At 38.7% G+C, this 13778-nt stretch overlaps 2 protein-coding genes across 2 annotated transcripts in view; both read left to right on the top strand.

The window, feature by feature from the left end:
* Positions 1-871: 871 nt before the first annotated feature.
* uqcrc2a (ubiquinol-cytochrome c reductase core protein 2a) lies at positions 872-8178 on the top strand. Its single transcript, XM_084744485.1, has 14 exons — positions 872-1006; positions 2823-2924; positions 3088-3237; positions 3497-3561; positions 3696-3752; positions 3901-4025; positions 4276-4373; positions 4497-4554; positions 5762-5857; positions 6119-6318; positions 6436-6516; positions 6626-6702; positions 6800-6953; positions 7840-8178. The coding sequence occupies exons 1-14, from the start codon at positions 974-976 to the stop codon at positions 7921-7923; spliced, it is 1380 nt and encodes a 459-aa protein (XP_084600611.1). The 5' UTR covers positions 872-973; the 3' UTR covers positions 7924-8178.
* Positions 8179-9649: 1471 nt separating this feature from the next.
* The window catches only part of mosmoa (modulator of smoothened a), a 30615-nt gene continuing 26486 nt past the window's right edge, over positions 9650-13778 (top strand). The window contains exon 1 of the mRNA XM_084744797.1: positions 9650-11037. Within this exon, the coding sequence (XP_084600923.1) occupies positions 10932-11037 (106 nt within the window). The 5' untranslated portion in view covers positions 9650-10931. The remainder of the gene's footprint in view (positions 11038-13778) is intronic.

Below are 13778 nucleotides of genomic sequence, written 5' to 3'. Positions count from 1 at the left end.
AAGATGTAATGAACTGAAGTAGTTAAAAAGGTTTTGTTCAATTCCCAATTTCAGATATAAATTTTAAGTTACTTTTATTTGTTTAAATAATTTCTGCTGAGGAAAAGGGAAAAATGGGTTACAAGTTTGTTACAGCTCAAGGATACACACATGAGGTTAAGGAAGTCAATAAGTCAAAATTGAGGTGTACAGGGCAAATATTTTCTAACCTCCTGTTCATTAGCAACTGCTGTGTCAAAGCAGCAAGTTGATTTAATATTGACATATAATTCTGAAATATATTTCCCTTTCCTCTTACTGTACTTTTCATCTCTGTCTCTTATGAACTGACCCTCACCACCACCCTTTAACTGAGGGTCATAGAGCAATCAGAAAATGAAAAGGATGTTCTATTAATACAAAAAAAAAAAAAAAAAAAAAAAAATCTGAATTAAATTGCCATCTGCATGAGTAAAAAAAACTAGTAAACAGTTATGATAGTCACATGCTTATGTTATATAGGTTTCCACTGTATTTTTTCCTTCAATAATAACAAGCGTATTTGGATAAAAGAAATATCTGTATCCATCGCATTATTTGTGGTTTCCTGAAATGTATTTGTATGCGGACTCATCCCTACTATACCTATGTTAAGTATTTTATCAACCTCACAACTCGCTTATTGTGACTTAAAAAGTCTACATTAGAGTGTCCATTTATATTTTCATTTATTTATTTCTTTATTTTTTAATTAATTAATGAATTTATTTATTTTGACATGGTTCGGTCGGAGAACGATTTTGTCTAACACAACCCAAAGAGTTTATTATAAGTTTATAATAACTTTGAACCTGCTGCGGTATTTGCGGTGCATCTTGACGATCTAAATCATCTTTGAGTCGGTTGCGCGTACGGCGCAGTGAATTGTGGGTAATACGTCAACCCACCGCCATAACTGTCTTTCTGTACCGGCTGAAGGAGAGAGTCTGGAGCCATGAGAGGAATCCGGTCTCTGAACACTCTCCCAGTGAGTCCCGGACTTTTCTCGGTTTGATGTGAGCTGTGTAACCGACGGGACTGAACCCGACTCGGTGTTATTCTCGGTCGGCTCAAAAAGCGAAGCCGCAGTTAGCTAGCTGTGATTAGCCTGCAGGCTAGCTAGCTTGCTAGGTGGCTCGCTAATGCAGGTTTATCTAACGTAAGGCTTGCTTGCATGGTTTTACAGCAGAGTTGAGCCGCAGCTTCTCCCTGAATCATTCGCATATCCTGAATTATAATAGGAAGTAGCTGTGCTGTAAAATGGCGTGTTTATTGGGCTCAGCTCGGCTGCTTGTTGTAGCTTCTTGTGGTTCTTGGCTCAGTTGGATGCAACCTGAAGGTCATCTCCAAACTCGTGTGTCACAGTTTTTTGGATCGAGGTGTCTTGAAGCGAACAGCACCCCTATACTGATCATAATTTGATGACATCCAGACATTTCACCTCTACAGTGTAACAATAACAGCGGGCTTTGATGACAGGACACAGGCAGTCAATGTACTAAATTTACACAGGTCACTTAAGGACACCTTCCCACCAGCCCACTTAATGACAGCTGTCTGCTGTTTGATATGCTATACATCAGGGGACACTCAGCATGCTTTGTCCGGGGGTCCTTGCAATACAGGAGGAGGCCAGAGGCTAGTTAATGAACAAACGTTAACAGTAACCAGGGTTGTATATGAAAGACATCACAGAACTAACTAACTAATGCTGTGAAATGTACAGGGAATCATCTAACGTGGTGCAGTGAGGCTGCAACTGGCAATTATTTTCATCACTGATTAATCTGTCAGTTATTTTCTCGAATAATCGATTATTAATCAACTAGTGGTTTGTGCCATAAAATGGTGAAACATGTTGATCATTATTGTCCAAAGCCCAAGTTGACGTCCTCTAATGTCTTGTTTTGTCCGAGACTCAAAAATATTTAGAAATTACATTTTTTTTAAATTAAAGAATGACTCAAAATGATTAATCGATTATCAAAATAGTTGACGAGTAACTTAATATTTGATTAATAACCCATTAATCAATGCAGTTCTATGGTGCATTGTTAAAAATCAGGCTACTCAAAATGATTAATCAGTTACCAGAATAATTGGAGATTAATGTAAATGGTGGATAATAATCGATTAGTCAGTTAATCATTGCATCTTCATCATCCTTGTTAGTCAAGAAATAGCAGTAATTGCACTTAATCTGACTTTTTTTTGTCATTTGTTCAATAAGAACAGGCTCTCACTTGAAACAACTGCTCTTGTGCACCTAATTATTTTATTATTCTGTTTATTTAAAATGTTTCACACAACTAATGTACAACTACAATTGTTTGAATAAAACTTAAACTGAGAGAAAGACATTTTTTCTTATTGATTATGAATGATTAATTGTTAAATGACCAGGTCACTTTTAAAGTAATTTCTTTTTCCTTGTTGGTGTGGTGATCTCTCAAGTACCTGTGTATTCATAACAGAGTTGGGGAGGTGACAGCGGGTGTTATGAAACATTAGAGGTTGTGTTAATCTCAGTGGAGTGGTGATTTGTCCGATTTAACCTCAGCCTGCTTTTGTGGAGCACTTGTACTTGAGCCTGTGGGAGGAAGTTTGTCTTTCTTCAGCTGGCTGTTAAACTGGACCCTGATGTTTGCACTGCTTGAAGCTGTGCCACTTTCTCACAGAAACACTGTTAAATCAAAGACAGTAGAAGTACTTCAGCACTTGTTCTTGTTGCCCCAAAGAGGAAAAGTTAAACAGCAGCTAAGAGAAGTCACTGGTCTTAAATTTGTTGTCATCACTTCCCACAGAAACGGTGCTATGCCGCCGCCAGGAGGAGTGAGGCTCTGACTGAACCCCTCGCAGGCCGCAAACCGTCCTCAGCTGCACCTCTCCCTCCCCAAAGTGTCCAGGTAGGTGCTGCTCTTGTCTACATGTGATCCACCAAACTGTAGAACATTTATCCTGAAGACTCAACATGGTTATCAATCACATTTCAATGTAAATAAAAAAATATGTACATTACTTTACAGTTAGATTGCAAGTTTCCAGTAACAATTTTCTTTGCTGCTGCAGGTGTCGAAGCTTCCAAACGGTCTGGTGATAGCTTCACTGGAGAACTACTCCCCTTTGTCCACCATTGGTGTGTTTGTGAAAGCAGGAAGTCGCTATGAGACAGTGGAAAACCAGGGTGTGTCTCATGTGCTACGACTGGCAGCAAACCTGGTAAATTGTAAATGTGTGATGATCGTGTCTTCAGGAAAGCCGTAAACCTGTAAATTTCTTTAAATTAATTTAAGTGATATAATGTGGCAAACTAGAACAATGCTCATCTACTCTGGTAGATTTTGACAAATTTAAGGACAGTTGGCTCTCACTTTCCTCTCTTTAAATCTGTCTCTTAGCCCTCCTGCTAGTTTCTAATCCTTGTTATGTCACCAGCCTGCTACAGGATCTTGTTGAAACTCTTGCTGTTGTTTTGTAGACGACTAAGGGTGCGTCTGCCTTCAGGATCTGTCGCGGTGTGGAAGCTCTGGGGGGCAGCCTGAGGTCAGTGAGAGTACTCTCTGCGCGCACACACACATACTGGCAGTGTTTTCTTGCTATAAATAACTGGGAGAATGCCAGTGTAACCATAGCCCACCACACTGAACCAAATGTGTTGTCATCTGTTTGACCTGCAGTGTGACATCATCAAGAGAGACTATGGTCTACACTGCAGAATGCCTGAGGGATCACCTGTGAGTGCTGCCATTTTATGTCAAGACTGTTGTTGTTTTTTACACATTTATGTTTCACATTCTTTTTACTTAAAAACAGCACGGTGTCATGTTGATGCATCAGTATGTGTTAACTTTATTTTGTCTGTGTGTGTGTGTGTGTGTGCAGAGATTTATTAATGGAGTATTTGGTCAACGTGACTGCAGCTCAGGAGTTCAGGCCATGGGAGGTGGACGACCTAACGCCCAGGGTGAAGATTGACAAGACTCTGGTTCAGCAGTGTCCTCAGATAGGTCAGTTCCAGAAACTAGCGTGGCATCACGTCAGGTTTAAAACTCTACTACTAATAAAATGTCTGCAGACATTTTATTGCTTATCGGACTTGTGAGGGTATCTGCCAATTACAGAAGAGAACAGAAATGCATCAAAATACTGAAGCTAAATACACTATAATGTACGATTTACTGGGACCTTAATGGAGACTTAACTGCCATTTATGGAGCCTGCTTTCTGTAATTCAGTGTGTTCTGTTGTCTCCTGCAGGAGTAATTGAGAAGTTGCATGAGGCGGCGTACAAAAATGCCCTGTCTAACTCTCTGTACTGCCCTGACTACATGGTCGGACGTGTCTCCTCTAAACAGGTATGGATGTGTGTTTTGTTCTGTTTCTCCACATTCTGTATGGAAGTAGTTAATTGTTTAATTTTTTGTTAGTTTGTGTGTAGTTCTTACACGCCTCTCCTCCTCCTTATCCTCCCCTCGTAGCTGCAGTCATTTGTTGAGGACAATTTCACCACTGGCAGAATGGCTCTTGTAGGACTAGGTGAGTGACTTTAGTTCTGTCTCGTCTGCAGACTATATTGCTTTTTCATTTCTGCTCTCCCTTTCTTGTCTTGTTGAGGTCCTTGAGTGGGATGTAAGCAGTCCCCCCAAAAAGGAGGAATAGAATATTTAGACTTTTATCACATTTCTTGGAAGTTGGAACTACAGCTGCAATGGTTAATTGATTATTAATCGACTATTAAAGTAATCAGCAGCTATTTTGATCATCAAAAAATGTCCAAACCCTCTGATTTCATCTTCTGAGATATTTTTTGTGTTTTTATTTCTCTATGAGATTAAATATAATACAATCGCATTTTGGGCAAGACAAGACGTTTGATACCAAATCACAGCATGATTTTTCTCTCTGATGTTTCTCAAAGTCTTGGTGTCTTATTCTGGTGTTTTGGAGGTAATTTTGATCATTTTTATTAAGTGTCAAGCAGTTAAAAAATGTTAAATTCTGCACCAAATCTGTGTAATAATTGCTATCAACCCAAAAATGGCTGTAATAACTTATGAGACATGATCGAGCATCATGGGAATGGCATCATACTCTCCCATCATAATGTTCTAAGCCCTTATATACCCTAAATTTTGAAAATCTGAGTACGCTTCTGAAGAAAGCACAGTGTTTATTACAGGTTTATGAGTAGAAAAACTTGACACATAGTGCTGAGCTACATTACATACATCAAATTAATCTTCAGGCTCCCAGCTTTCAGATGATGTATACTACCTCTATGTGGGATATACTGTTGACCTGCTATCTCCCCAGCTAAGATGCCTGTCCCCCCTAAAAGTGTCAAAAAATAAGCGTATGGAAGTGAGGGATGGAATGACAAAGGCCAAAATCCTCTAAAACTGGGGGTCCATGGTCTAATGTGTGTCTATCATTGGGGGAAAAAGTTTGGGAACCGCTGATGTTAATAAAATGTGTGTATGATTGTGTGTATTTGTGCTTTAACTCTGCCTCAAATGCCCAAGGCACAGAGGTACTCAGTCAGTAAAGGATGGCTGGACTGTTGAATGGTTTTGTTACGCATAGATTTTGAACATGATGAGTTCTGACTCTGCAAGTGTCGGCATGCCTGAATGACGACATGTCACACTGTTATGGAGGGTTCTATCCTGGGAATGTACAGTATTTTCCAGTGCTGCTTCTGAGCTGCATGTTGATGTCGGTACTGTCTGATTTATGTGTCCAGGTGTAAAGCACTCTGTCCTGAGGCAGGTGGGCGAGGGGCTCCTGAGTGTATGCAGTGGCACTGGAGCACCTGTGGCTAAGGCTGTGTACCGTGGAGGTAAAACATGTTTAATAGCAACATTACAGCTTTTGAAATGAATCACTGTGTTATTGCCATGATGAGCATGGCTTAAAATTGAAAAATTGTTAATATTAACTCAGTCAGGTTGTAGATGATTACAAGTCTACTTACAGACAGTTGTAACATTTTGAAACATGAAATATATTTCTATGTAATTTATTGCAGCTGTAAACTGAATTTGATTGTAGAAGAGGTGTAGAAACCCTGATAAAGGGATTATTCTGTGTGTGTTTGTAGGTGAGATGCGAGTGCAGAACAATGACGACCTGGTCCATGCACTGATTGCCAGCGAAGGTGGCGTTGCAGGTAGTGCAGAGGCTAATGCCTTCAGCGTGTTGCAAAGGATCCTGGGAGCTGGGCCACATGTGAAGAGGGGCTCCAACATCACCAGCAAACTGAGTCAGGGTATTGCCAAAGCTACCACACAACCCTTCGATGTAAGTTTAACAAAGAAATGGTTATTTTTATATTGTTTTTTTTTTTTAATTGTAGGATATGATGTTGCATTAGGAAGTTTGTCTCCTAACGTCAGATGACCTCTGGCTGTCTTTCAGGCCACTGCCTTCAATGCCTCATACTCTGACTCTGGCATGTTTGGTGTCTACACCATCGCACAAGCTGACTCCGCAGGAGAGGTGATTGCTTAATTCACTTTGTCCAAGACAAATCGAACTGCATTTAAAATCTGCAAAGATGCCAGAATCTAAATTTGACTGAACTTGTGCTTGTTGCCATCCTCTGCAGGTTATCAAAGCTGCCATCGCTCAAGTAAGAGGTGTGGCTGAGGGAAATGTGTCAGCGGCCGATGTCACCAGAGCAAAGTGAGTTCACTGAGAAATGTGAGACAGATGTTGGTGGTGCAGTTCTATCTGAGCTGCTGTGCTAAAAGAGGATTACTGATGTCCCTTCTCTGTGCAGGAACCAGGTGAAGTCAGAGTACCTGATGTCACTCGAGAGCTCTGAGAGCCTGTTGGAGGAGATCGGTGCTCAGGCTCTGACCACTGCAGCGTACCAGCTCCCTGACGCTGTTGTCCAGGCTATAGATGCTGTCACCCAGGCTGATGTGGTCAAGGTGAGGTGGTGATACTGTTCGACAATCTTGAATCATCACAACTTCAGTTTTTGTCACACCTTCATTTCACTGGTGCTTTGCAATATACTGTCAGAAATACTTAAGGACTGAGTAATTAATTTAAATATTATCCAAATCTCAATATAGCCAAGTGCAACATCCAAATTTCATGAGCTGCATTTTTTTGATGAAGGTAAAATGATTCACATAATACCATTATAAATGAAGCATGTTATGGTGCTTTACACACAGAGGTGCCCTGGCTCACAAATTCCACTCTCCAGGCATAAGGGAACATGGTTGTTTGGTACAGACCCCATCAAAGATCGTATCATTTCTATGCTTTTTTTCAGCAAAAAAGCCGGAGCACATCAGAGGGAAAACCAGAAAATATTCTCCTCATAAATTATGATCCAGTTTCCCCAAAAATCAGTGAATACAGTTGTCAAGTATTTTTTAATCAGTGAGTCCCGGCCCACAGAAACGCTGTCATTTTTAAAACCTAATCCTTGTCTCACTGTTGTCTGATAAACAGTAAAGTCATCAAATTCAGAGTAAATCAGGGTGTTCCCAGATACATTTTTTAAAAATCTAATAATCTGAACTGGAGGCCTTAAAATGTCTTAAATAAAATTATGTCAGGTCTTAAAGGGTATTGGATTATGATGTTAATATTACTTTCATAAAGTTGTATTAACTTGAGAACAACTCAGAAAACTGCATTGATCGTGCTCTAACAGAAACAAAACCAACATGGAACCAATAAGCACTAATACAAACTGTGCAGCCCCAGCACACAAAATTAAAGTAAAAATTTTACTTTAATGACAGTCGTTTACTGTTTGAGTTGTAGTTTTCCACTAACGATCTGACTACACCTTTACAGGCTGCAAAAAAATTTGTGGATGGCAAGAAGACCATGGCAGCGAGTGGACACCTCAAGAATACTCCGTTTGTGGATGAAGTATGAAAATAAAGTAAAAGAGCCGGTGATTTTAACTAGGGCATGCTGTGCGTGGCTGCTTTAAAAGGAAAGAGGACCTCAAAGCCACAGCCCTCCTGCAACAATTCATTTGATGTCATCAATCATTCGTAGTCTGTCCTGCAGTTCGTGTAAGCACCACAACAGGGAGCCAGAGAATCATAATGCAATTTTTCTTTTCTGTTTTTTTTTTGTCAATTTAACTGTATATCTATGTAAATTAAAGTAATGACAGTAATAATGTGTGGTTGTCCCTTGAATTTGTATCTTGGAATGAATCTAGAGTTACTGTAGCTTTTAGTGTGGTGTCAGAAGTGGTTGAAAAGGTATTTTTAGCACTTCAGAGATATTGTTCCCTTCCTCAGCCAGTAGGGGGACCCAAAAGCACAGACATGACTTGAATTTAACATTTGTTGAAAGTCCTAAATTTAGTCACAGGCAGCCATGTTTTTGGTTGTTAAACAAGTGAGGAAATAATATTCTTAAATGAAAGATCATAAGTTATAGAACTGGATTATTATTACTGATTTATTAAGCAGAATTTACGTATTGTTGATAGTTGAGGTGGTGCTAATTTTAACTAAGTTTTTAGGTTTATTTATTTCACACAGATAAACACAAAAATAATAAAACGTGAGGTGTGAACGGCAACCTGTAAAGGTTTATATGAAAACCACACCAAAAAGCTATACAAAACACAAACAATACAAAATCACCAGTACAATTTCAATGTTAGTGTTAGTGTAGAATTGCGTATATAGAAAATAAAAACCCAGAATGGAACAAAAAACACCAGGATTTGTGTGAATCTTAACACAAATCAAGAACAGAATAAGTTTGAAAAACTTAAATGGCTTTGAAAAAAATGCCTCTAAAACAAATCGAATCAAACCATCTGTTTATTTGAAGTAAAAAAAAAAAACAGACTCATTTGGCCTCTGTAGTGTCTGTTGGCCTTCAATTAAATCAATGCTGCCCAGAGTGAGGCCTTCAGACCAAAGCTGACCCATCTTAACGTTCGATTTGGCCTGCCAGATCTTTCTAGCTGGATTTTTTTTTTTTTTTTACTGATTTAAATAATTATTTATGCTGTTTTATTTCTGTGAAGTAAAGTCTCTTTAAGTGGCACCCTGGTAGCTCACTTGGTAGAGCATGTGCCCTGTATATTAAGGCTTCAGTCCTTAGTGCATAAGTGCATAATAAACGTCTCAATACCTTACCTTGCCTTATTTCAGAGCAGGTTGCACCAACAAATACTTAATGTAAGATTTGTTCTAATCAGAGTTTAATAAAAAACATGTTTAAAATGAGTAGATCCATTTTTAAAATTAAGAAGAGCCTTATTGCATAATTAAAAAGTAAATCCAAGTTTATTGAAACAAACTGAAATTAAATACTTTAATTAATATGTAGATTCTTTCTTATGTAAATAAAAATAAAAATAAATACATTTGAGTGCAGTGACGATGTAATGAGTATAAAAGAAGCCAGAAAAACTTTCATATGCAGTTGCTCTGCATTTCTCTTTGTTTGATTGTTTGCAAACTAGTTAATAAGCAAAAAAGAAAACATGTTATATTGTTTGTTAACTGAAGTGAAAGAAGGAAACTAGTATTTGGTGCAACATATTTAAAAAAAAAACAAAAAAAACAAAAAAAAAAACATGACTTAAACAGATTTTAAAAAATCATCTTTGCTTGTGCAGCCCAGCCTTTTTGTGAAACACCTGTATCACAATCAAACATCTTCCTATGCCACACCTGTCAGGTGGATGGATTATCTTGGCACAAGAGAAGTGTTCACTAACAAGGCTTTTAACGAAATTTGAGAGAAATAAACCCCTCGTGTGCACATAAGTAGTTTGAGATTTTTTACTTTAATTCAGAAAAAATCAGTCCAAAACAAGGCGTTTATATTTTTGTTGGTGATACCTATGTGTCATTTTGTTGAGTGCTTTTAAAGATGCTCTCCTGCAGCACTCATTCTGCTCACTCAATTAACTGCCATAAGCAGGGCGACTCAGGACAAAACGAACCCCTTTTTTGTGTAGTATCGCGAGAAGAGAACGAACCCCCTCCGAACGTGAAGACGCTGCTGAGCTGTGAGTGTGTGTGCTATGGTGCGTGTATGTGTGTGTGTGTGTGTGTGCGGGACGCTGCGTGGGGGTGTTTGCCTGATGTCATTTGGCAGAAAGGGAGGCTGAGCTAACGGTGGGCACACGGCTGGGAAGCATAACAATAACGTTACCGTTTCACCGTCCATATTCGGACCTTTAACGTCTCCTGTGGATTAAATACGCAACGTTAAAAAAAACCTCCTCACCGTGATCCGAAGAAGGAGAGGAAGAAGAAGAAGAAGGAGAAGAGGAGGTGAAGCTGGCTGGCTAACGGACTGAAAGTACCAGATGCTATTCCAGCGGAGAACGAGTGATGGCTTCTCGTTTTCCTGACGGCTAACGTTAGAGCTTCGCTAGAAACACGGATACCGCCTCTTCTTTCTTCTTCCCCACCTTCGTCTGTGTGACATCGTGTGTGAAATGATAGCACAGTCGCGGTCTCGGCCGTCGAGCAGCCTCTGGGCCGCAGCTCGGTACACCGAGCCCGAATCTGGGAACTAGCTAGCTAGCTAGCTGCAGCTGCACCCGATGCTGCTGCTGTTAAACGGATCCGAAAGACAACAGGCCCCGGCGCTGAGCGAGCTATTGTTTTACCGTACTGGACTACCACGGGCATTTGAGATGTGATGCTTTTGTGCGTCGTATTGGAGCCTTTTGTAGCTGGAGGCTCTCGCTTGCTTGACGCGAAGGAGCTAACGTCGCTGCAAAATGCCCAGCAGAGGAACCACCACAACAGCAGCAGCAGCAGGCTCCTGTTGAAGGGGGCGAGGTTAGACTGATAACAGCCCACCCTGTGTCTCTCAACACTCGGGGTCACATTTGGACAACGACCGCCGCATTTTCCTCCGCGTCATTCACCTTTGCCTCATCAGCTGGCGACATGGATAAACTAACCATCATTTCAGGGTGCCTGTTTCTGGCAGCAGATATATTTGCAATAGCCAGCATTGCAAATCCAGACTGGATCAACACGGGTGAATCAGCAGGTAAATGAAGCAGCAGCAGCCCAGCATTGCAATTCTGAACTACCTTTGTTTTGTGTGATTTTTAGTAGGATCTTCTTGCCACTGTCCACCGCATCACAGCAACATCATTTAAGATCAGGGTTGGGCGATATGGCCTATAAATAACATCTCAATATTTTGAACAATTCCACCATGTACTATATATGTATATTCATATGAAGCTGTAAGGATTAATCTATTATGAAATTAATCACCAACTAGTTTGATAATCCATTAATCGGTTTAAGCAGTTTTCTAAGAAAAAAAGATCAAAATTCTCCGATCTAGTATCTTAAATGTGAGTATATGCTATTTGCTTCAGTCCTGTATGACAGTAAACTAAAAAATCTTTGGGTTGTAGACAAAACAAGATATTTGAAAAGCTGCTCGGTTTTTTTCCACCTTTTTTGCTGTTTTACAGACCAAATAACTGATCGATTGCTTGTGAAAATAATCAACTGATTAATTGACAGTGAAAATAATCGTTAATAGCAGCCCCTTGGATTGACACATTTTCTCTAAATAACACACTGTAAATTCTGATATAGTCCAAACATATGATCTTATGGAATATGATGCATTCCTCTGGATCAAAGAGCCCAGCAGTGTATAAAGTAGTAAAATTAGCTTAACCTTAAATTTCTACAGCAGTAAAATGCAACATACACATTAATGAAGCAGTAATATTAATCCAAAGCACTGACAGGGACTACTTTACTGCAGAATAACTATTTAAAGTATTTTTTTTCTATATTAATGCTTATGTTTATTAAGGTTTAGAATGCAGAACCTCTACTTGCAGTGTCTTAAGAAGCGCTATTAATGCTTTCAACACTATGAGATTTTTGATAAATAATCACCAGGAGCTGAAAATTGCCTGTATTTACCCTAATGCAGCCTTTAAAACCAGGAAAAGACAACACTTTTCCCACATCATGATATAATAGTCAGAATTTAAGAATCCCATACCACGATGTTGATATAATATCAGTGTATTGCCCAGCCCTATTTGCTATCAGATAATCTCCACAACAATGATGGTGTTCCTTTGTGTGGAGGGTTTTATCTGCAGCAGCATCTTTTGTCCTCCACAGCTGTATATTCTGAGCATGTTCATGTTACTTCTTATCAACTCCCAGACCTAAATATCATCAATAATTACAATTTCATAACTGATTGATTGGAATGCATGATATGGATTTTTTTTTTCAGCCAGCACTGATAACTGATAATAACTTGCTTCTCATGGCTGATACTGATAAGATGGCTGGTAATTCCACACATTGGTATTTTAAAAAGAAGTTGGTGTAAACTGTAGTTTATGCACAGCTGAGGGAGAAAGATCCAAGCAAGGCTCAGATGTAGTGAGCAAAGATGGATAATTCAATATTTCATAGCTCTAGGCTATATTAACTGTAATTTACTTATCCTTATCTGAATTTTATGTATATATACACACACATATAAAACAATCAAATATGCATAAATTGTTGCCTGTAAAACTGAAAATAAAAGCAATGTGCATTATTTTCTATTTAAAAAATGCTTTCATATAAGGCAAAATATATGCCAATACCAATATAGGCTGATATAGCTGTGATAGGCCAATATCGGCGTTTAATTTATTGGCCCCAATATTTTTAGCAGGATTTGCCGCTATTTACCACTTGCCACTATTCACCACGTCACAGGAACATTTGGCATCAGATAATCTCCACAACAAAGATGGTGTTCCATTGTGTAGAGGGTTTTATCTGCAGCAACATCTTTTGTCCTCCACAGCTGTGTGTTCTGCGCATATTTATGTTGTTTCTTATTGACTCCCAGACCAAAATATGAGCATTAATTATTATTTAATAACTGATTTATCAGCACTGTGCTGTGCCTCTGCTGTGTCTGGGACAAATGATCGTTTTCATGATTTTTGATCAATAGATAAATATTTAAATGTCAGAAAACTTCCAAGTTAATGTCTTGAAATTGCTTGTTTTGTCTGATAAACAGTAAAAAAAAACTGATGCAATTTGCTTTGAAATATAAAAGGGAAAAACTGTAAATCATTCCTGCAAAGAATTGGTTCAATTAATTTGTAAGGGGAGAAAGTCTAAATTGTCTGATTCCAGCTTTTTAAATGTGAATCTTTTCTGATTTCTTTACTCCTCTGTGACTGTAAAGTGGCATCACCTTTGGGAAAGGGAAATGCTGATTGCCTTCTTTTTTTCACTATTTTCTGACACTTTATAGACCAAGTAACCAGGGCTGCACAATTAGTCAAAATTGCTATATGGCCAAGTGCAATATTAAAATTGCTGACACTGCAATTTTTTGGGTAATGGAAGAATATGTGACAAAACAGCATTAAAATGAAGTACTGTGTTGCTGCAGAGATGCCTTGGTCTACAAATCTTGCTCTCCAGATGTAAAAAAACATGTTTGCTTGGTACAGACTCCAACAAATGTCACATCATCTTGATTGTAATAGTTTTACAACCATGTGGAAAAAGTTTGGCCAGAATGCCTCAATTTAAAAATAACAGTAAGTAATAAAAGACAGAACAATAATTATAAAAAGATTAAGATAAAAAAACATACAATAATTAGAGAAGATGTGCATTAAAAAAAGAAATGTACAAAACTGAACACAAATAACATATAACAAAGCAAATGTTGCCACTAAATCACTAATCGTTAATCATATTGTAATTTCATGATGTGTCAAAATA

Source organism: Lutjanus erythropterus, chromosome 19 (assembly GCF_056507025.1).
Source record: "Lutjanus erythropterus isolate fLutEry1 chromosome 19, fLutEry1.hap2, whole genome shotgun sequence".
In the NCBI taxonomy this organism is placed as follows: domain Eukaryota; kingdom Metazoa; phylum Chordata; class Actinopteri; order Lutjaniformes; family Lutjanidae; genus Lutjanus; species Lutjanus erythropterus.
This window is presented reverse-complemented; position numbering and strand designations above follow the sequence as displayed.